The following is a 26,542-nucleotide window of genomic DNA, read 5'->3' as shown; positions in this document are numbered from 1 at the left end:
TCTCTCTCTCTCTCTCTCTCTCTCTCTCTCTCTCTCTCTCTCTCTCACTGACTCGTGACAAACGCATACACGTCCAAAGTCGATTCACGTCCGATGTGTAAGATATTTGTTTGTCTAGATCAGTGTTTTTTAAACTGTGCTCCGTGGAACGCTGGGGTACCACGAAGCTTAAGTAATTTTTTAAAAACGTTTAAGAAAATTACTTTAAAAATTACAACTTAAGATTAGTAATGGTGAAAAAATGTTTGCATTATAGAAAAAAAAATCTTTGTATATAAAATAATAATGTATAATTCGTATGAAATAATCTAAATTTATATTTAGTCTAATTAAATTAATTATTATTAAAGTATTGTTATATATGTACGTGTATACAATTATTATTATTTTAATTTTTGTTTTAACCATTTTTGTGAATTAAATACCTTTAACTCAATATTGTTATATGATTATAATTTACGAGTATTTACAAATAATCATAAAGTCCTAAAAAAAGCTAAAAAAGTTAAAAAAAAAAAAAGTAAAGGTTCCACGATAAATTTAGATATTAAAAAGGGTTATACGGATAAAAAATGTTTAGAAACGTCGGTCTAGATAATTATTTTAACGTAATATCATATGAATATATCCATCTTTTTTCGCCTCTGATGCGTCGGACACCAACATTATTTAATATTCGAATCGTGCGGCGAACACGTCCGACGCGATGTCGGATGCAACGAGTTTACGTTGGACATGGCGTAATCGCAATGATCGCAAAAGTCTTCGGTGAATACCGTCTCCGGTGCACCGATTTCCGTTTACATTCATTTCCGTTTACATTCGCGTGTGGTAGAAAAAAAAATAAATAATAACACCGATCGAGAACATCATTTCAACAACATTATCGAGTGTTTTTTGTGCAATATAATTACGGCCCGAAAGGCTCGTCGAAACGAATAATGCTGCCGTTAGGTTTATCAATTTTCTCGCCCAGTGCGCAAAAAATATAACGATATGATATCAGACTTTCAGTTCAAAAACTAATACCGCTGTAAAAATGTGCAAACCGTACCAGGTTAGAATCATCCGAATTATAACATCCTCCTCTTTATTTTTTTTTTTCTTAAACTATTTAATGTTAAACATAAAAAATGCAGTTTTACATAGATTTAGAAGACTTGAAATGATTCAGTGGAAGTGTTTCGAATTTTAACTATTAAACTATGATCGTCGGCCAATTAAATGTTCATCAAGCATAAGGATTTTTCGAACCAGGAGAAATGTGATGGCCGTGGGACTTAAAGCGTTAAGTGAATAATTGGTGTTTTTACGGTATTACAGTATGTGGACACACCATATGTAAACGCAACATTTACCAGTGTAGTATATTGAGATGAGAATTAGACAATGATGATATCTGGTCAATAATTCGATATTCGTACTGATTATAACAGGCTACATAATATTTTATTTATTTGTTCATATTTTTTTGCTATTTGACAGCTGATGCTCTGATTTTTCCAATATTTTCATGACACCTTATAATATTTTCACGTATTAATGGCTCGTTATCAAATTTATACAATCAAAAAAATATACAAAACTGCTTGAATGTTATAGTGTACTGTATAATCATTATCCATAATGCGTAGCTTTATGTGGAAGTGTTTTGTTCTCGATTCCGAAAAAATAACGTTTAATTATAAAACTTTGTGTACTGTTACTGACCAAGTTTACTTTTACTATTAAATTAAATTTGTTTTGATTGCACATCCAACATTAGGTCATTTAATGTTTAACGATTTACGTAAAACTGTCATTATCGTATTGTGTACGTCATGAGTCAACTATCGCACTGGTAATTCTATACCAGAAAATCTTTGACCTTCTTTAATCAATTGATTATATTAATTTTAAAATAAACACACCTATTGCTGTTGGGCTTACGTATCGTGTATTCAGCTACAACACGTACGATGAGGTTGAGAATCAATTGTCCTGATAATATCAATTATTGATTTTTATAAGCATAGTTTGGATAATTATTTAATTATATTTTAGTACTACCGATGATATTCTATAGTTTATTTTATTAAGGTTCACATACCAGAATTTATAGCGATGTGGTTTTATGTAGAAAAAGGATGAGAGGAATATGAAGAAATTTTTTGAATTGAAAAGTTTTGATTTTCAATATATTTAACTTTTTTTTAAACCCTTAATTTTGATATCATATAACTAAAATAGCTCAAGAAAAAGTTTATAAATTCAAGTGCGATGTGTGTAAGATTTAAATATAAGATTAAAACGTAACCGTTTTCCGTGATTTAGTAAAAACCTTTAATCATACTTTTGCCTTTGAATCTGATTTAAAATATCTGTGTTTGTCCTTTTTTTTAAAAAACCGATTTATAACGTTAATTATATTTTTCATGAAAATATGCAAATAAAGAATTATTTACGTAGAAAACCTTTTTTTTTCTCTAGTCCACTATATCTGTTTCATTATGTTAGTCTAATGATATTATTACAAAAAAAAAACTATAGTCTATCAGTTAAAATTATATAGTAATACTTCAAAATGTCATTGATTATTTTTAATACGTTCAAAATAATAATTGATCTTATTAGTGAACTATAATTATAAGCAGACAATTGAGGTATGTTGTATAGTATTATTAAAACTTTCGTGGATCGAACAATAATAAATTGATGAATGGGAAATAGTTATTGTAATATTTTTATCGACAGTATAATATGATATTATCCATTATAGAAAGTTTTATTAGAGTGATCGTTTTTTTTTTTTTGTTTTCATTATATAACATGGATTTTATTTTATTTTTTTTTTTTTATTTTTTTTTTTTTAATAATTAATAAATAGGCGATGATAGGTTCATTAGCTATAGTAAGATACATTTTTTTATATAAAAATATTAATAAAAACTAAATTATATTGAATCACCTATTTTAAGAACATTAATGCATTCTAACGAATATTGTTTTTACACATATATTTATGATATATTTTATATTTATATTATTTTTTATTGATTATTTGATGATTAAAGTTAGAAAAAATATCAATTATTAACGTTAATTCATAAAAAAAAATAGCAATATCTTTAAGAAACTGTAAAACTTTTTTCTAATAGAATTTGTTTTAATATTTTGGATAAATCTAGGGAATATATATAAAAATAATTTTAAAATTACTTGTTATTTTTAAGTTTAGATAAAGCTCAACCACAAGAGACAAGCTCTTTAATAATATTGTCGTAATTTTTTCAATGTTCGTACTCTAAGTAAAGCAAAGAGATTATTGATTTTTACTAATGTATTACTATCACGAGTGTATAATGAAAATTATTAGTCTTACCTACCAGGTTTTTACATAAATAAAACAAGACTCTAGTACTTTAAAGAGTGACTTCATTTTATATTTTATATGGCAGAATTTCGATGTCAGGAAGTAAAACGCTGCAATATCTATTTTTTTGTTGAGATATAATTGTATGTGGTGGCGCACACTGAAGGATTCAAGGGCAGCAACTACTACCTCTTTTTTTTTATGGTCGGTTAGAATTCTGGTCAAAAAAATCTACATCATAGTTCTACTACGTATAAGCATTTTAAAAATAAACTATAAAATAATATAGTCATTATATTTTATTATGATTATTATTATGTTAACTTATATAAAGGTAATTGACAAAATGCTAATGAATATTCTATCACCCATAAAATCACAGACACTTAAAGATATTTACAAATAATAGCAATATATTAGAAAATGCTTTATTATACAAATTCATATTTTTTTACAAAAAAATATGACAGTCCCAGTGTACATAAATTTAGTTGTTAAGTATTACAATTATAATAATTTTATTCGTTATTATATAAATTGTATCTGTAGTAAAACTTTTTATTGTATAAACTTAAATATAATTATATTTAATAATCATCCAATAAATTACATTTTATTTAAATTAATATTCAATACTTAAATATTAAGTTGATTCAATTGAAATGACAAAATACTAAATATTTTATTTAACGATTTATTAATATTTCAGTTATAATTACTAATAAGTTTATACAATTATATTTAATGAGTCATGAGAGCAAAGTATCCACGGTTTTCTTTTTGAAAGTGACCCGGTAGGTAAATTATATTTTTTAACTCAATATAATACCCCTATTTATTTTTGAGTGTGCATCACAGATTGTACGGAATAAGGTAGTTCGTGTATACTTTGCTGTACATTTTCACTGCCATAAATGTAGCAATTGTAATTAATATATGAATTTATTTTTCATACTTAAATCAAAGATATTACTGTTTATATGATGATAAAAAAAAAAAATAATAATAATATATATTTTTTTTTTTTTTAATTTACCACTATCAGCGACCAGAACTGTAACCGAAAAGAACCGGTACTGGAACCAGTTAAACTTTAAAATTTAGGAAGCGTAACTAAAACCGGAATCTTTATTTCCAAAAATGAAAAACCGTAACCGTAACCGTAACCTTAATTATAAAAGGGTTAATTTAAGTCAGTTATTTAGACTAGTAAAACTGTAGTAATGACTATTTCATTTGTCCATCTGTCGGTTCAAAAAAATAAAAGTCAAATCCTTTTATGTTTTTATTATTTTGTGTTGTTAACTGTAATAGTGTAATGCATATAATAAATATATTTGGAATATTATTATTATTATTATTTTTATATGTTTATTAATATATTACAATTTACAATGAGTATATCATCTATCTTGTCTATTAAGTAAATAAAATATAATTCATGTTTATAAAAAATGTGTAGCTACACTGTTGTAGCCAGTATTAACTTTGTTTCTAATTAAAATTAAATTTTAAATTAAAGATATTTATTTCAACAAATCATAATATTTCACAATACTACAAAATATTTTACGAATTCTTATTATGAGATGGAATAAAATAATTTAACTTAACTCAAAGAAATATAACAGGCTTATATAATTTATAATATATATATTTATAATTATTTTTTTTTAACTATTCATAATACCTTATATTTTCATGAAATGAAACAATTACAATTTAAACAAGAATAATTAAATAATTTCATATTATTTTTTAATAAATCTCTAATTATCAAAATTAACTGAAATTAACCAGTTCTAGAACCCTATACTCTTTTAAAAAACCCAAACCTAAACAGGAACCGAAAAAAATTTAATGGTTTACTATAAACTATATCACTATACCCTGAACACTATATACTCGTAAATAATACGCTTGAATTGTTCACCTTAGAAATATAAATAAAATACATGCGGATATATTATTAAATCCATATATGCACCTACCGTTAGCACCCTGCTGGAAGTATAAAACAAAAAAATACTTGAACTCTATATCTTATACATTATTGTTCCTTTAAATAATATACATTACAACGGACTAGCTATGAATTGGTATTTTTACATATACAAATCCAGAACTTTAAACTACATAGTTAACGTTTTATATGACTTAGAAACTTAAGCATTTATGAATTTCGTGAATCTTTCTTGTTAAGTTATTAAAAATATATAAATATAGCTTTTGCGTAATTTAATATTTATTTTAAATGCCAAAAGATTACAAGTTTGAAAGATATTTATTACTTTTAAAGACTTTGCTTTCAGACACTCGCTATCACAGATATGCATAAATAATTATTTTGACACCCTCGGTATTCCTAGCTGTGCTTTGTTTCCTTAAATCAGTGAAAATGAATGTTTGATCAAATATCTTGATGTTGGACGATTTGTTACCTTTGATAAATTTTGTTAAAATAATCAGATAATATACATTTGCATTCTGTATAAAAAAAATAGATATAGAATCTAATTTATAAAAAAAACTATTTTCACTCACAAAAGATATTGAAGAAATCAACACAGCCAGTGCTAATTCCATTAAACAGTGAATGTGTGCATATGACTTAGCCGTACCAAAATGATAAAATAATCAACATTTATACATTTTTACCAAAGTTATTTTTACTGTAGTTTTTAATCTTAGTCTTAGCGTTATACCATTAATCTTATTAGTTCTATTCATAATAGTCTTATACTTGTATAAATATTAATTTTTTTTGACTTAGTATTTTAATTTTTTCATTTGTGTTTTGTTGGAAGCCAAATTATAACTTTATAATAATATTTACAATATATACTTTATATTATAATATACAAACAATGAATATTGAAGTATAAAATTATTATTATCATAAAGTAAAATAATAGTATTTATTGTTATTATTTTATTGCAACTGCTTTTGCTTAATAATTTTATAGTTTCTCTTAATGTTGTATTTAATATTTTCTAATTTAATTTGACACTGCGAATACTAGTTTTTTTGTAAAAATTCCAGTTAAAATATAAAAAATTGACTACATTTACATTTTTATAATAATACTACTAATAATACCTACCATATAATAATACTTAAATAAATCATTTAATACACGATGATATGACCAATTAAGTTTTAAAACCACTATTACGGTTAACTTAACCTTACCGTAGACGTTAGTTATATTATTAGAATTTAAAATAAATTAGTCAATTTTGAAAATATATTAACCATAGTAATAACCAAATTATTGAATAATTAGGTATTTATATACGAATGCAATACATAAGTTAATGTATTTGACAGTCATGGTCTATTCGATATCTTACGAAGAAATATATAAATCTTGACAGAAAAAAAAAAAATACAAATACCAAAATATAATATTTCATATTCTATTAACGGTTTCTATAAAATGTACTATGTAACAGAAAGTAAATTCGAGTTATTTGTAGTAACATAAGATATGAAAATACTGCATATAATTACAAAACCGTTGAATTCGTTGCTCACGTTTAGAATCTTAAAACGTTAAAGTATTTAAAGCCATTAAAGCCTAAACAATTGCAAATGACAAAAATATAGACGAAGAAAAAATGAATATTTCGTGTTACGCATCACAGTACTACCGTGAAAAACGTGCTCGTCATACGAACCAGTAGTATACTGCGACAATACATCATAGACTATTGTTGTCATTATACTCGTAACTGTGGATCTTGCAACTACGTCTAATAATAACTATCGATGTACACAACCCAATTAAAGTGTACCAATATACCAGAATTTAGCGTTATGTCGTATACTGTTTGTGCGTGTAGTTTGAAAACAGATTATATATATATATATATATATATATGTATACCGTACGATATTCAATATTTTAAGAACGATTATAATTATAATAGAATATCGGAACGGTATTAGTTCAGCGTACATTATTCTAACGTTGGCTTAACGGGCGCAAACAATCCGATTTCCGATGGTATTGAAACGGATGTGGTAACCGATCGTTCGCCGTACACGAGATATTCGCAATACATTACGAAACGAGAACGCGTTATACTATCGCAATGCGAAAAATGCAACCGAGACCGTTGAATACAAGTGCGAAAAACGGATAAGACCGACAGTACGCGTACAGCTGTGGCGTAGTTACGGGATTGGAGGGGGGTAAGGAGTTTCCAAGCCTCCCAGATTTTTTTCAATTATATATAATTATTATTTATTAACATTTACATATTATAGTAAAATTATATTTTCATTTCACTATGATTAGGTATATATTGAAAATTGAGTAACAAAATAATTTTCATTTAATACGGGACATAATAATAATACCATTATGATAGTATTTTTTTTTTTATATAGGACCTCGTATTAAGATATACTAATAATACTATGAATTGACTCAAAAACACCCCCCCCCCCCCAGAAAAAAATAAAATCTACGCCTTTGGCGCACAGTATTGAGTAATTTAAGTCTCGGGCAAAGAAAACAATAGTTATTATTGACCGAAATGTGTGCAGACGAAGCAAGTTAGACAAATAAGTGTACCTATGGTAATATGATGTCACGTTGTACATTACAATGTTCGACGGAGTACGTTGTGTTGTGTATTATGATACACAGGTTTCGGGGGAAAGGTTTACAGATTTCATAACGATGTCGTTTTACTGTTATTTATTGGTTACGCAATATGTACACTGGGTACAAGTGTACACACATTTCCTAGGTTCCGAGAAAATTATTAATTTTCCAACGATGTTTTTCATTCCCTACGTGGTGTATTTTTCATGAGTAATCTCCACCGAAAACATCGAACCTTGTCGCACGAGACATTCAATTACGACGCAAAATCGAGCCGTGCGTTACGCCAGCACCGTCCACAAGGAAAATTCGATTTTTTATCAATAATCAGCACGTTATTATCATGCATTTGCATGACTAATTTTGCTATTTGAATGTCGTACATTTTTCCGGAATCGCAAAAATTAACGGGTGGTGCTGGATAAATATGTCGCCAGCACCACCCAATCGCAAAAATGGAATTTTTATATTTTTTCATAGCCATTATTTAGCACGAAATTAGCATGAATTCGCACGACTATCGCCGACATTCGCTCGATCGTTGTTTCCGAACAATAACGTATCAAAGAATTTGCGCATTTCGCCAGCACCACCCAAAATCGAAATATTATATTGTGGTGACGTAAACATCGCACCGCGAATCGTCCAAGTTGTTTACAATATTGTCAGTGGATAAGGGGAAATCCCATGTTCTAGAATATGCGATGATTATCTCGTTAAGGTAATTTCGAGAATGTTCTAGACAATCGACGCCGATATATATATACCGGCTGGTCAGACGCTCATTCAATCAGTCCGTAAGTACAATCCGCGGCGCATCGTGAATTACACTCCGCGATATATTCGGCAATTCCTCCGTAATTGTAACGCGTATCGATATTTGTACATACATATTTATATAATATAGTGTCTATTTTAATTTAATTAAATTGTGAGTGATTTTTATTACTTAAATCCCACAAATTGGTGACCTCGGCGTGATCAATGAATATAACCGAATCGCGTCCTTCCACCATATACTGAAAATCTCGATCGTAGGCTCCGTATTTCGTCTCGGTCGCTGTGAGCTTCTCGAAAAAGAAGGCAAGAGGTTGCCACTCATTATTGATGAACTGTTGGAGAGTTGCGCCAACCGCGGTGTTTGAAGCATCACTTACAATAGCCAGTCGAACGTTGTCATATGGATGTGCGAGAAGCGTGGCCGTGGCGAGTTTCTCCTTGCATTTTTCAAAAGCCGAAAAAGCCTCTGGTGTCCAGTTAATAGGTGACTTACATTTTAAATTGGGTACCAAAAGATCACGTAGTGGTGCTTGTGCGTCTGAAGCTCCAGGTATAAAACGACGATAGAAGTTTATCATACCCAAGAACTGTCGTAGACCCTTAGCGGACGATGGCCTCTTGTAGCTCAAAATGTCAGTGACTCTATCGGGTAGTGGACGTGTTCCTTTTCTAGAAATCATGTAGCCTACAAACTTTACTTCTGACTGTCCAAAAACGCATTTTTTTGGATTGACGACCAGAGAGTATTCGCGTAGACGCTCAAAAATGATCTGTAAATGTTTGATGTGCTCTTCCTCAGAAACAGATGCCACCAATATGTCGTCAATGTAGCTGTAACAGAAATCAAGTCCAAAAAGTACTTCGTCAATAAATCGTTGAAACGATTGTGCTGCATTTCGAAGCCTAAAAGATATAAAGAGGAATCCGTAAAGTCCAAATGGTATCACGATTGCGGTTTTAGGAATATCTTCTTCAGCTAAAGGAATTTGATTATATGCTCGGACTAAGTCGATTGTTGAAAAAATCGTTTTACCGTGGAGAAAGTGTGCAAAGTCCTGAATATGACGAACCGGGTACCGATCTGGAATAGTCCGAGCATTTAGGGCACGGTAATCCCCACAAGGACGCCAGGCGTCCGTTGTGTTCTTTGATACCAAGTGTAATGGTGATGCCCTAGGTCCCTGGGACGGTCGAATAATGCTTAATTGGATCATAGCTTCAAACTCCTTTTTTTGCTGCCTTGAGCTTATCAGGTGCTAAGCGTCGTAGCTTACAAGATACTGGTGGTCCTGGTATCGTTTGAATATAGTGTTTGGTGCTGTGCCTAATGTCTTTAGGCGCTCCATATGGTCAAGTGATCTCGGGAAATTTCCGTAGTAAACAGCCGTATTTCGTTTCTCCCACGACAATCTTTATGGATGGTATAGAAGATTCAGCAGCGTGACCACGAGCGGTGAGTCGTGTAGCACCGTCTAAAAGACATTGATTACGCACGTCTACCAAAAGATTGTAATGACTCAAGAAGTCCACACCAATGATGGGTTTGGATACTTCCGCGATCACAAATCTCCAAGTGAAATCTCGATGAAGTCCGAATTTGAGGCTGAGCGTGATAGTACCGTAGGTGTTAATAGGCGTGCCATTGGCTGCTGATAGGACGTAATTGGATTTTACTCGTCGGTCTTTAACAGCACTACGTGGATAAACACATAGGTCGGCACCCGTGTCGATGAGAAATTGAGTTTGAGAAGTTCGATCAGTAATGAATAGACGGCGCGGGGACGGACTGGTCTCACTGGCCGTCATCAGTGATAACCCGTCAGGTTTCCCAAATTATAGGTACAAGGTTCCTTGCATTTTCGCGATTGTGATCCATAACGCCAATGATACCAGCATAATCCATCTGCACCATGGAGAGTACGGCTCCGAGATCGAGATCTTGAGCGGTAAGTACTTAGTCTTGAGTCCGGATTACGCGAGGGACGAGTATTGATCGCTGCCACTTCACTTCTCAACGTCGCAATTTCCTGATTTATACTCAAGGTAAGCTGAGAAATTTTAAGAATCAACATGAATTTCGTGCTGTCAGCTGTGACTCCCGCGCTGGTGAAACTACCTTCGACCATAACAAACCAAAGTTCGGGATCTGACGAAATGAAATCCGGTATTTTGACGGCCACTCGAGCAATCGTTGCGTCTGTCTCTGCCATCACGTCGAGGTCACCAATTTGTGGGATTTAAGTAATAAAAATCACTCACAATTTAATTAAATTAAAATAGACACTATATTATATAAATATGTATGTACAAATATCGATACGCGTTACAATTGCGGAGGAATTGCCGAATATATCGCGGAGTGTAATTCACGGTGTGTCGCGGATTGTACTCACGGACTGACTGAATGAGCGTCTGACCAGCCGGTATATATATATATATATCGGCGTCGATTGTCTAGAACATTCTCGAAATTACCTTAACGAGATAATCATCACATATTCTAGAACATGGGATTTCCCCTTATCCACTGACAATATTGTAAACAATTTGGACGATTCGCGGTGCGTTGTTTACGTCACCACAATATATTGTGTTAAATTTGAATGCAATGATAAGTATTATTGTATACGAAAAATGATTATGAACGGAGATAATTTATCAGTCTAGGATATATTATATTTAAATATTGCTATATATTTTATTTTATTTTATTTTATAGTCATTTATTTTTCAATTAGGATGGGTTGGGTGTTGAATACAGCATGGTTAATCGATTTTTTCTGATAATATTGCATGTAGTTATTATTTTTCCTGACGCGTTTGAAAACTATTGGAGATTTTCTAATTTTAACCTTTATAATGCACCATGGGTTTCCAATTTGCTACTGGAGACCACCTCTGACTTTGAAGCATTAATTCTAGTAGTTATGTTGTACACAGACACAAACAGCACACATCATTGTTAAATCAATATACTCCTCACTCCGTTCAGAATCTAAAAAACATTTATTATTTGTTATAAGCTGGTACTCAATTTACCAATCCCGGTCATAATTTAATAGTTTTAACATAGGTAGTATAGGTACTAATGTACTATAAACATACACAAAGGTAAATACTATTTATTATTATTTAATGCATAAAACTAATATTATATATTATGAATTACATATATCCAAAAACACCTAAAACAAAGTGATAACAATTCAGAATAAAAAACATAAGTGTACTTCTTATGTCTTTGACTTTTTTACAATAAAACAAACAAATTTTATTTTGATATTCCAATTTATAATGTGTAAATAAGCATTTCACAAGGAACTATGGTGGTTTATTTTGCAGACTTTGGTTTATTTTGTAGATCGTCGTAGATTTCCCAGTTGTGGGGTCCACGTTTACACAATGCCAATGACCTATGGATGTTTTAAGACGTCCAAGTCCACGACAAAATGTAGGATACCAATATATTTTTTAGTATATTAAATTATAAATAATATTATTTGAAACGGTTTATTTAAATTCTAAAAGTCAACTCGTAAAGCTTTATTGTTATAAAATATTTTACATACAAGATTGTATAATAATAAATAATAATCAACAATCCTTGTAATTTTTTCAGTGCTACATTTCATATTTTTGAGTAACACTTCTAGGAGGAAGTGTTCATAGACCAAACAAAGAAAAGAAAAATTGTAAAACCAAAATGATAGTATCTAGTAGGGCCTGAGAGAAAAAACCAACAAAGCCCTGACATCCTCTTCGCACAATTTTTTTAATTGGATTAATTTAAACTAATAGTATAATCACTAAAATATTATAGTAAAAATCTTACTTAAAATATTGAAGAACAAAAAAGCTCATAAGAGAGAAATTCGTAAAATTTCAATCTGGGGCAGTTCTGGTGAAACGCGCAAATTTTTTGGTACAATATTACACGGAAACAACGATTGAACGAATTTCGGCAATAGTCATGCAAATTCATGCTAATAACGTGCTAATTATTGATAGTATAAAAAATCAAATTTTCCTAATGGGAGGCGCTGGTTACGCACGTGAAATGGAGTTCTCGGAGCATATTAGACGAGGCTTAAAAACGTATCGAATTTCAACGCGACATAGTACAGTAAATTTTAATGGTAAAATAATTTATCATATTACAGCGTTAAATCGTAATGTTTTTGGTAATACCGCACCGGTACCTAAGTAGACAATCTTATATAAACATGCTTTCCGATGTGTTTTAAAACTCGATACATTTGAGTTACATTTTTTTTGAACTATATTTATATTTACATTCGACGTATACTGATGTATACTTATACTGCGCCGAGTTTGGCATGGAACGAATGAAAAATGTACGACCAACACAATTATATTATTCGTACGTACACAAACCATCTCTCGTCTCTTAGCAAGATTTTAGATGCTCTATATTTTTAATTCTCATAGTATTCCATAAGTTCAAGAAAAACTATGATCATTCTGAAATTCCGAGCATGGTTTAAACCAAATTTCATAAGAATTATTTGATCCCAATTTTTAAGAATCGTTTATCTTTTTAATTCAAAATCGAGGTATATGTAGAGGTACTTCCATCAGTGCGCTATTATATCTCATCAATATCTTTTGTTTTACAGCAAACCCAACTATGTTTACAGATATAATATTTATATGGTCCATGTACGAAATATATTTTATGCATTCGATCTTGATTAACGCTAATATTAGTTTATAATATTATAGGTGTATCACATTTTTTAAATAAATAATTTGTGATAGAATAAATAGATAAAATATGTTTTATACATACCGGATATGGTATACTTATTCTATTTAAAAAAAAAATAATTTCATTAATTTTCATAAAAGTTAACCATCGTATTTAAAGTGTATATTTCTAAAAGACAAAGTTTTTACTATAAAAACATTGCAAATAATTTACAACGATTTGCATAAAATTAGTTCAATATATAGACTGCAAGTACCTTTACACACTAACTGCGTTTTCAATACCTACTAAAATATTATTTAATTAAACTTATTCGAAACACTAAAAATACATGGCAATACTTTAACGACAATTTTTACAACTAAAAAACAAAATTATAAAGCTTAAAAAACTGTTATTGATCATGTAATAAATAAAAAAAAAAATATTTTCAAACTGGAGGTATCAATACATTTAATATGAAAACATATTCGTTATTAATATTTTGGGATACGGGTACAACTTTTAATTTTATTAGTTCTTTTTTACGTAATTGTATTATGTTTATATTGTCTTGATTTATGACCACAGAAACGAAATTACGATTAAAAACAATTTTTATTTAAAATTATGAGTTTCTTTCTGTTAAATTACAAAACATAAATATAATAGTACGAGATTACGAAATTCAAATTAAAAGTTTTTAATCTAAAGCAAATGGAAAATCATTGCCCATGTTGGGTCAGCTCGACGTTTCAACGCCCACGAAACCACTCAGAGCTATGTAAAAATAAAATAAAATAAAAGGCAAGAATAAAAAGAGGGACATGAAAGTCGAGGGTGAATGCTACAAATATTGTCATCTGGGGCAGAAACATTTTCCTGGACCAGGACATCCTGGGTGCATTTTGTATATTTTTTCATAATTTCTTCGTGCTTACATTTATTTGTGTTTATACATATATTATAGTGGCATAACTTTACCAACTCTGTGTACTCCACTTACTGCTAGTATCATTCGACTATATGAATGCCCGTGTGTTAATATTTAAATTAAATTCTACGATGGTATTCTCAGGGAATTCCGGGATCATCCAATTACATTAGTTTATGTTGTTACCGGACTACAGACAAAAGCTCAGCGGTTTTTCCCTTCATTTCTCTGAAACACCGTCATCAATCTTGTTCATCCCTGTTGTCGTGGCCACAAAAACCACTCCGGGAACCCTTTTTCCCGGATGTCCCGACAGAATTTAAGAAATGGGATTATAATGTCATTATTTTCACGCCTTGACGGGCAACAATATTAAAACAAGTGTATGGAATTCAGTAAACGTTCCTTTTCCATCTTTTTCCTTTTGCCCCATTCCAAAATTTAATGCATCCGACTAAGCTTAACGGGGTTCAATAGATTTATTAAAATGAGAGTCGAATATTTAAATATTTTCAAGACTATACCATTGACATAACTTCTTGACAATTTATATGTGTTCAAAACTGAATAGAAAAAAATGCATTTAAACTATATAAAAGTATTTGTATCAATTATGAATGCACGCTAAGTTAATACTCTAGAATACAATAATGAAACAAAAATTTATTATTTTTTAAATTATATATTTCAAAAAGTTTCCAAAAACTCAACAAGAGTCTGTTAATATAGATGAAACGTTTGCACAAAGCTTAACCTGTTTGAAAAGACGAAATTATTTTATAGTTTAATTTTATAATTTCCTTGACATAGCTTTTACACTTATAGATTAAATACGTGTTATTGTAAAGCGCTGTGACAGTTAGTATATTGACATTCAATAGTGATATCATTAGTCGAAAAATAATTGATAGAAATATTATTTTCACTTATGCCTTCCTCCAATGAAATTGAATATTATTTTTGGCTTAACATATTATACATAACAGAATCAAATTAAAAATTCAATAATGCTTCTTAAGATTTAACATATTTAAATATATAATTTAAACAAAACTTGAAAATAAAATGGTCAAAGTATTTATTTGTATAAGTTGAAAAATTTAATTATTTTCGAATAATTATTTATTAGTTGTAAAAACCCATATTTTTCGAAAAATGAAATGATATCTGAAAAAAAAAGTAAGTATTAAAATATATTTTGTTTCAAGTACAACGTACAGGGTACACTCTGATTGAATAATACGATTTTTAGAAAATTACAAAATTGTTTTACCATAATCGGAAAATGTATATGCAATGTATATAGAAAATGAACTAACCCAGACTCCGAGCGTTCGACCACTTCTTGAACATTATTGGCAGTCTAATAAGGAATTTATCTTATTATTTTTTGTTTTTTATATAGAAAGGATCTAAACGCAATAATACAGGTTAAATGCGATCCAAAATAAACATAGAGGTATTTTATTTTTCTCTTCATCCAAAAATTAATACTGGTCGAAAATGGCCATCAGACATCCGCTGTCGGACGTGAGACGTTTATCGAAGAATAATCGATAACCTTTTAAGTGTAAGTTCTTTGTTGAGTGAGGTATATTTATTTGTACACATCAATCAATCAATAATTTGATGATGAGTCTATTTAAGCTATCCGATACTGAGCAAAAATCGGTGTAAATACACTGGCATGATAAATATTTTTATGATAAAAAGTAAAATGTAAATCACCAGCAAATTTGTTGGAAATAAATAATATCATAATGTTTCATAAATTTATAAAACATTGGCTTGACCAAACACTTTGACGACTTATCACTATATAAAACCTCATAGGATTCGTTTCACGTAAACCCATCATGCTAACTGACTGATAATATATCAAATTTATAGATCACCAATATTTCAAATACATAGTTATACGTACTATAGTTTCAGTCGGAATAATCGAAAAATAAACATGTCTAAGGTATAATTGGTACTTAATTTTCGATTTTAAAAAGTATTAGTGGAAAAAAAAATGAAAGCAACAAATTCCTTTACTCGGAATCTTTAAAGCGAGTAAACTTAGTAAGCCATATTATTACCTATATAAAGTAGGCTATCCGAGGTCGGAGATCAAGATTCAACGCTATCTGCGGCGAACGAAATTTTTTTGATTTTTTTTTTTTTTTTTTTGCTTAACATTAATTGATTAATTCGGCTTCGTACCCAAAAACTAGACCAGTAGACGGGAGATACGCGCCCCATCAAAACTTCCATTCCGTTCATCTCTACCATAACCTTGACGTTCACCGCAGCAATCCTAGTATTGCCAGTTGTCAGGTGTGGGTCCTGACCACGTGATCACACTGGCACCGGATTCAACCTTCCAGGACTATTTTATCTCTGTTTACCTGGACCGTCAACCACCGACCGTAAACGTAAAGAGAAAAACGCATAAGTAAATTACACACGACACGTTTCGCTTTACGGCACCGCAAAACATGTAGTGTGTTCAACGTCAAATGTCATCGCGTGTTATATCGTCAATCAGAAACTACAGACGCTATCAATTCAGGATACTCGTATTCGATGGTTTTTTCGTAGCATTATATTTTATTGTTTTACTTTTACCGTTATAAAAAAAAAACAATAATGTGCTTGGAAATATATTTTATATCATCGCTCTTTTGAGTTCTTATTTGACTATTGATATTTTGCGATTTTATATAAAGTATATTATGATATTATGAATTCAAACTTACATGCGGATGGCTTTATACTGGGTGTTTGAGTATAAAAAATAATAATAATAATAATAATATTAATATATATTTAACTTTCAAACTTTTCAGTCCATGTGAATGATAAATAAACTAAACAAAGAGATTTAATATAGAGTTTTGATATATTGGGAAGAGTAACCAAATGTTACTGCTTCGAAAGTTTATTCAAAATAATCTATTCGGTCATTCGCAATATTAAAATTATACAAAAACTGTATGCGTGAGCAAATACTGAGAAAGCAAATATTCTTATAATACTATTCAAATGACGTAGTTATTGCTTTATTCTTTTCTGTAAGTAAACATTTTACTATATCTACGCTTATATTAGACACTGTATCGAAACTGTAATATTCAACTAACTTAAATCTTTTTGTTCTATTTATATTACCTGCGGATCCGATTTCAAACAAGAATGGTACTTTTCGTCAAGGTACAGTGACCGTTTGTGCACGTGTTGATGTTCGAATAGATAGAATTCATCAAGGCTTCCAATCTGCAATAAAAATAAATTACACCTATATTATACGCGTGCTTTAATTATAATTTAGATAATTTTTTTTCCACGTTCAACATTACGTAGTCGGACTCATAATAAACACGATCGTTAAAACAAATTCTTATGTTAGGATGTAATTTAAACAAATAATAGGATGGACTCTATACAAAACACATACGAAATATACTGTCCTAAGGGTATATGATAAAAATATAAATGTTAATTAAGTATAAAACTGTCGGTGCATTTTAAACACGGTCCTGTTTTGGTATAAATACAATAATGATGATAAACAAATACTTTTCCCTCCTAAACCAATTCTAAACGATGGACACGTATATTACACAACGCGCCATACGATATTACACGAATGGAATATTCCGTAAACTATAGATCATAATCGTAACTGAAATATATTTATATATTTTTTTTTAAAACATGATCCATATGCTTATATGTGCCTTTTATATCACCTTATTCGCGAGCGTCAAGTTCAGTGTTACTATTTTTGTTGTAAAAGATTGTCAATATTTTTTAAAACAATCGTTCGTGCATTATTTGAAACTCATAACTGTTATTGTTTAATATTCTAAATTTTAACAGTAGATAAAATGGATCATGGCCTTGCATAAAATGTTTAAGCTATGAAAAACAATATATCCTGTTTTATTAAAATTAAATTAAAGCGTTTCGTTAATGAAATTCAACATTAATTCATGGCCATTCGCAGTTATATTTTATAATAAAATTCATGTCAACTCTGAGACAATATTTGAGTATACCATAGTACGATATATAATAATATAGTATCAATAAGAATAGAGTTCCCAAAAAGTAGGTAACCCTAGTAGTAGGTTAGGTTAGGTTAGGTTTACCCTACTACTAGTAGTAGTAAGTAGTAACCCTATAAATAGTGAACCAGGAAAATCAAAAATTGATTTTAAACCAATAGCTCTGACATACACATGTAATACAAATTATATTTTATAGCTTATATGTATAACACAATACAGATGTTGATTTTTATTGAATCTATTCAATGCTACTTTTTTTTTTTTTACATAATATTAGACCTTATATTTTTTTAACGAATAGTAATCATCCCATAAAAAAATAAAAAAAATATAAAAATTTTGAAAAGGAGCTCAATTTACTATAGCATTCACGATGATTTGCTAAATTGCTGGAGTATTCATTGAAAAATACTCAACTACAATTTTGTAACTTAATACGTAAATCAATAGCATCATCGTTCTAATCAAAATCCATTTTTTTATTATTGTTATTGTTATTTTTAATTTACTTCTAGGCCGTACTCAATTATATTAAGTGCTAAATAAGTAAAGTTATAATACATCGAGTTAATATATAAATTGCATGTCACAATGTATAAAATATAATAGACATGTTAGCTTTAATATTGCAATTGATCGTAAGGATCGTCGATCAATGTCAAAAACCGAAACGATTACAAACTTTTTGCAATTTAGATTTTCACAACGTACTTTCGATACCGAAAACAAAATATACGACCGAAATTCAAACTTTTTTCATTTTTGCATTTGACGTAGGTACCAACGAATATATTACACAAGCTATTAAAGTCATCATGAAATCCACGTAACTTATTCGCACCGTTTAGGTATACAGCGTAATTAATTCTCAACATTTCGGAAAAGACGTTAAACTTCATCATACGGTTAGAACACTTGTATTCCTTCATTCAGCTTAATATGAGCTTAGTATTATAATACACTTGTTAATTGTTATATTTTATCGTTATAAGCCTGTGATATGAATATAGGGGCTGAAGTAGTCGTCTAAACTTTAAAGTATAAATATTTAAATAAGTATGTATACATGCAATATATTACAACAAATAGAAGATAATTTCTTCATCGGATAGATTTCTAAACTACATAAGGCCATAAAAATATTTGACTTTGAAGATTGTATAAACATAGCCTACAAAAAACATTTTGTTTTCGTAATATTTCAAAGAGATTGATTGCTATCATTCATTAAGTTCTCGCAAATTTGTATACAAAATAATCCTGGAATTCTACTTATTATTTTTAAAAATATGTACAAATTTAGCATGAAAGGAAAAAAAAAGGAAAAAAAAATTAATTTCAGCTAATCAAAATAACTATATTTTCGCCAAGTAATTATGTGTACTTGCAACAGATACTCTCTTATTACAATTTTTTTTTCTGAATTTCTTCGTAAGTAATGACAGAATTTAATTAACAAAGCTAAACTTTAAGCATACCTATATTTAGTATAAATTAATTAACGGATGGACAAGAAAGCCATAAAAAATATTATGTAATAAAATCCAATATTTTTTCAATTTATTAAAAAACAAATTAAATAAGATAGGAAACTTTTGATTTATTTTTTTTTAATGTATTTTCGTTAATTAAACCTACAATCCTACATCGTGATTCATCTTTGATTTCAAATTATTTATTGAAAATCTATAATAATAAAAATCCACAATTGCAAAATTAATTGTTAAACCTTGAGCAATATTTTATTTAACAGTTGCATGCATTATTAAATTCTAAATGTCTAAAGTTGATTTTTTTTTTTTTGTGTGTCCTATGCATATTATTCTGTGGTATGGCATTTATATTTAAAAACCTAATCTCACTTCATCAACATTTATGTAAGCAATTGTTAAATATTTTATTTTTAGACAACAGGCGTATTTGAAATCTTAATTTTCCTATGATAACATAATCAAATGAATTACAAGAACCATCAATTCCATTATAATAATGATATTTACCAATCTCATCCAAAACAGTTTGTACATAATAAATGCACAGTGAAATTCGTCTAAGGTAAAATCCATTGGGACCAACAAAAATGTTTCACTTCTACAAGTTTCTCTTTTTAAAGTGAATCCATTTTGTATTGTAAGTTTCTTAGTAAATTAAAATAATTTAAAACAGTCAAAATAAATATCTAACTCCATCTATTTAATTCTAATTTTAGGGTACAATAGTTAGTAACTCGTCAAATTATTTCACAAGGAATAAATTGACAGGTATATACATTTTGATATTGCATATAATGTTACGACCTGGAATTATTATTTTTAAGTTCGTATTTTGTTTTCATCAAGATCACAATATTCTATTATGAACTAATATGATTTAGATAATTTAGATTTAGATGATTTAGATTTAAAAATGTAATCAATAGCTATTGGTTTTGCGTATATTTAAATGAAAAACAATATCTTATACAATCGACAAAAACTTTAAATATTTTCTAGAACTGAAATGATAGGTTTCATTTATAACAGAGTTCAATTGAACATAATTTACATATTGTTAAATTTTTAATTTTAATATATTCAAAAATATGATAATTAAACTGTACATAAAAACCTTTTTTATTATGTAAAAAACTCAATAGCTGGGATATAAAAAAAAAATAAAAAAAAATAACAACTGAAGTTAATATGAATAACCTTCAATACAGTAAAGGCAGTTTTATAAAATGTGGTTTATGTTGTTGTAATTTTTTTTTTTTTTATATAACTTTTATTTTGGGATTCCGCTTTATACAAAATGAATAGTTTATCTTAAACTTAGTGTTGAAAACAACGGGCTTGGAAAATATAATTAAAATAACATTTTTTCCACTCTGTAAATCCAAATAAGCGGAGAGCAAGAGAAATATTTTCAAAATTTACTTTTAATATCCACGTCGGTTGAATCCAATAAAAGTGTAATTTCATTACATCCAAGACAAAATGCTTTGTCTTATTGGTGCCCAAGGGAGAAAAGAAAAAGAATGGAGTGAAATAAAAACAATTATGTGTTCGGAAGACACAACATCACACTAAAAACTATTTAACTGCGTTAATATTACACGAACATTAAGCAATAATTATTTTCAAGACCGCGTGAAAAGAAACAAAAGTGAGAAACATTAAGTTAAAACTAATAAAACATAAAACAGAAAATATAAATTAATTAATTAAGAATAAACATACAAATGAAATAAATGAACAATATGATAAGGTACTATATTTTATGACCGTTGTACGCACGCATAACGTTTCGCCCTTGTGTACGTACTAAGCGCGTAGTGTTCGGTCGTGTTGTGGTATTAACAATAACAATTACAATTTTTCTACTGTTATTTGTTTATTTTGTTTCTGTGTTTGTTTTTATTTTAATTTGTCTTACGCAGATATAATATATAACATAGGATACCGACGGTGACCATCGGTCGCGACGTTGATTTCAATTTTAATATTAGTGAAATAATTCCATAGGTTTCCTCGGGTGATCCGATAAATCGCGACCTTTTATGGAAATGCGATATACGCCAACAGTCCCGGTGCGATAATAAAATACCGTTTTAAACAGCTCTGTTCTTTGAACCTGTGTACTTGTTTCACCGTAAACACACATCTGCCAAATAGCGAAAAGGTTTTAAACGTTTTGGCGTGCATTGTCACATCATCAAATTGCATGCATAACATATTATGGTGTTCGATGAAGGCTGGTTTAAAACATTAATCTATAATTATTGTCATTGTCAATCGACGAACAAGACTTTACGTTACATCGATTTATGTATACGTTATTTTTCGTCGCATCTCCTATTAATCTAGTACTCCGCGGGAATGAAGACACTTGTAACCTCCAAGAGGAAAATGTATTCATATAACTGACCAGTTGTTCTCGAACTTTTACGACCTGGGAAACCTTAAGAAATAATTTGTGTGTTGTGGAACCTAACTATGGGATTTTTTATTGAAAAACCAAAACGCAAACAATTTTCCAATGATAATTAACGGTTATTGTTACAAATCCAATCACTACTCTCAAAAGTAGTGATGTAAATACTAATAATGTAATTGTTACAATTACTACTCTCAGTATTCGCGTGCGTCTAATGAAACCCTCTAGATTGTCCAACGGAATCCTTAGGTTCTACGGAATACACTTTGGGAACCACTGTAGTAGACGAATACACAAATGTATGTCCACGGATCACAACATTGTATTTATATTGTTAAACTCAACTGTATACAACACACGGTTTACTTATTCAGTTTGATATATGCACAAATTACTAAGCGGTAAAATATTGTGCCCGGAAGAATTAACCATGGAGAACCAAAAATAGACACTCGCTCTTGCAGCACACTTAACGTAGTTAATTGACAAAGTGATTATGACTTAAGTAATATTAATTCCGCTATGTATCAAACATAAGAATGAGTTCCACGTTGTATTGCAATTATAACTCTGAATATTATAATAACTGCTACCACGGGTCTTGGAAATAAAGCAAATAAATTGTGCCAACGTCATTTCGAACGCACGGGTACAATAAATTATACATTTATTTATTACTCAATTTACGCTATGCAATAATGGGAAGCAAAATATGATGCTGAATTCACAAACGCTGTGAAAATCAATTTTTTTGCGCACATCATTTTCGTTTGTTCACCATTAAAATATATTACATTATATTTCTGTAGTATAATTATGTATGTAATTTTTCCCATGATCAATTGCACGTGATTATTAGAGGTGAATTAAAATACATCGTAAATTTAATATAAATAACTCGACCAACTCAACCCAACCTATCCCGCATCTAGGAATGCGTGAGCTTGCCTAGTCCTATAGCCAATATCTGGTGACGTGTTGGCACCGGAACAATGTCAATAACGAGTTGGCTACACAGGAGTGATGGACCCTGCGGAATTTTCCGGTTTAATATCCGAAAAAGTCGACGGATGAAGCTACCGCACTAACACTCAATACAAGCATCTTACCGAAAATCGTTTTGTATTTTATTTGTTTCCTATTTATACGAAAACAATGGTAGTGTGTAACACGAATATTTTACTGTACGATTGAATAAAAACTGATGTTTTCAAAAATAAAACATAATACTGACACATAACAAATAAAAATATGCGTATATTGTGAGACTGGATAGTAATTTATAATGTTCATTATAGTATTGTACCAGTAAATTTACCCTATAAAGAAAAGAAAAAAACATTTTAGTTCGTGGACCAATATTATTTATATTATATTTTCGGATAAACTTAAAAGCAATTTTATAATTAAGTACCAGGAGTTTTGATTTTATGAAATCGTTTATTTTAATTTTTGTTCAACTATAATTATAATTATACTTACAAGTATAGTTTGTTTAGGTCAAAATATTTGAAAGTTAATTAAATTATCAGCACCAACATTTTCTCTTTGATATTTAATTATCAAAAAGTAGTCCAAAACGATTATATTCAGAAAAATTTTGTGTCTTGTACCTTTAAAATGTTATGCAAGTTTAATTCGTAATTCCTTTACCCATATTTTAAAAATTAGAATTATAATTTTTTATCAATTTTTATTGGCATCCAATGTTTAAAGTATAACATTTTATTTCTTTTGAGTAGTTTTCTAGTTTCTGAATGAATATATAAGCTTTTGATTTTCTAAATCGTAGGTAAACACAGTTTAATGATACGTTTATATTTACATGTTATCTTTTATATTATGTACATATATATAAAAACAAAAGTGTTCTAGTAATTTGAATAACATAAAAATACGAATATTACATATCCTTCTATGGAAGGACTCTTCTTGTGTAAATGTACATATTTATTATAAACTAAAATAAAATCTCTTCGTAAAATTTTTATTGAACGCAACACCAATTGTGATTTACATATTTTTCATATTCCTCGCATATTTATCATAATTTAGTGAACGTTTTAATTGCGATTTCATTCGTTTTATTTTATAGTAATACTGCCGTATTTTTGGGAGGAAACGGTGAAAAAACGTTTGCACTAGTGTATGTAAAGAACGTGTACGATCATTGTGCAATACCTTGACGGATGTGTAACACCGCAAGCGATACCGACGAACGACTCCGGTTCGATTAGCGACCAAATTAAATACGGCCATCCATCGTCAGTGTCACGTGAAGTTGCCGGAGCCCGATTGAACAGACGGAGAGCATTATTGAATTATCCGCGATCGCGTATCAAACCTGATTAGGGAACCCCTCATTGGATATCTAATTGATTGACGTCTACGGATTACGGGAGGCGAAAAGGCTTTCAGAATCGTTTTCCTACGTTTCCGCGCAGCTACCCAAAACCGGTACACGCCACACGTGGACCAGCGGACGACGTTTCACTTCCATACAAATTATAAACGGTGGTGTTCCTTCAAACGCAACGTTCGATGATGTAATTTTCTCGACATTGTTAACCCGCGTAAACGTTGTTAGAGAACCTTTGTAGCGCGGCGCGTTAATACAATTGCTAAACCTTATTCTCTGGTCGCCTCAAACTATCTCGTGACATTATTAGATTGGCTTTTATCTATTTTCTGTACGAAGATAATTTTATATGTTACATAATTGTCGAACTGCAATTGGTCTGATGCAATATATATATTTGTAATAAGATTACAAATTCGGGTTTTTTTTTTTTTTTTTTTTTGTCCCCGGCAAAAGGAAACAATAATGTGGAAGAGAACCCGACGAAATCTCAATAATTAAGATTTTATTGTAACTATTACGATTGAATCAAAATAAATGCGACGATACATTTCGTATATCATTTTTTTACCCCCCTCCCCCGCGGATAATCAATTCCACTATTTTCACTAAATAATATATAATAGTGGTATAAAAAAAATTAAAAAATATGGAAGCTATACCAACAACAAATTGCGTCACACATAAAATACCCCATATATTATTATGCTCATGTAAAAAATATATTAACATCGTTTTAAATACAAGATTTCTTAGAGAAAAAAATATTTTATTGTATTATTATAACCGAATACCATGATAAGAGTTTAATAGAAAATGTTCATTGTAAAAACTGCACGTAGAATTAGTAATATATTATTATAATTAACCACGAATTTTTTCGATCAATATTCATGATGTATAGTCAGTTTTAATATAGAACACATTTTTTTTCCAATTTAAATCTATACAACATGCCTACATCCGAAATTGAAAAACAAAATATATGACTGAAAGTATAAACTTTTTTCATTTTCGTATTCAGCCTATTTAAGTATACGCACATAACATACGAGCTTTAAATTCATAACTATAAAATACATATACATATATACACGCAACAATTTTTGTATACGACCAGTTGAACCCGCAAAGTTTAATTGAAAACGGAACGTTATTTTTGGGGTCAATATTTCTACAACTTTTTTATTTTATTTCGCTAGTGCTCATTTGAACGATTACTAAATCTGAACATGAAAATATAATAATTGATAAAATGTTAAGGCGTTTTAATTTTTATAAAACGTAATAAATATGGATGAAGTAAATATCATAATAAAATTAACAAGTTTCTCTTTACTCAAAAAAATACACTGTTTTGAAAGTTTCTGACTGATATTCAAAAAAAAAATCACAATAAAGTGTATACTAAATTCGTTGATTCCAAGCACATTTTGTACTACAAATATGTCATTACGCTTATGGCAATATATGTTTCATAAAAATATTGTTTTATTGTATTAAAAACATTAACTCGATTAAAAAACAATAAAACAATTTATGATTGTGATAATACATAGAATTATCTGATACATGGAAAAATAATAAAAATAAGTAATTTTAATACTGTAAAATCATTCAACGAAATATTAATTTTTTCACAGATAATTTATTTAATGCATCAAATTTTATAGCCGATAAAATAAGAAAAAATATTATAATTTTTATATTTCTATGATTTTTATTATTGTTACTAAATACAATTTTAAACAACAACAGGAAATTACGACTCAAATATATATATATATATATATATATATATATATATATATATATATATA

The 26,542-nt window shown here is 29.4% G+C and overlaps 1 protein-coding gene across 1 annotated transcript in view; it reads right to left on the bottom strand.

Moving 5' to 3' along the window:
* LOC112680086 overlaps positions 1–26,542 on the bottom strand; it is a gene marked incomplete in the record, with an annotated part of 199,354 nt that overhangs the window by 153,727 nt on the left and 19,085 nt on the right. The window contains 1 exon segment of the mRNA XM_025550082.1: positions 17,547–17,651. Within this exon segment, the coding sequence (XP_025405867.1) occupies positions 17,547–17,651 (105 nt within the window).

Source organism: Sipha flava, unplaced genomic scaffold (genome assembly GCF_003268045.1).
Source record: "Sipha flava isolate LNK unplaced genomic scaffold, YSA_version1 173_pilon_pilon, whole genome shotgun sequence".
NCBI classification, from domain to species: Eukaryota; Metazoa; Arthropoda; class Insecta; order Hemiptera; family Aphididae; genus Sipha; species Sipha flava.
Note: the sequence above shows the minus strand (reverse complement) of the source record. Positions and strands in the feature narration are given on the sequence as shown.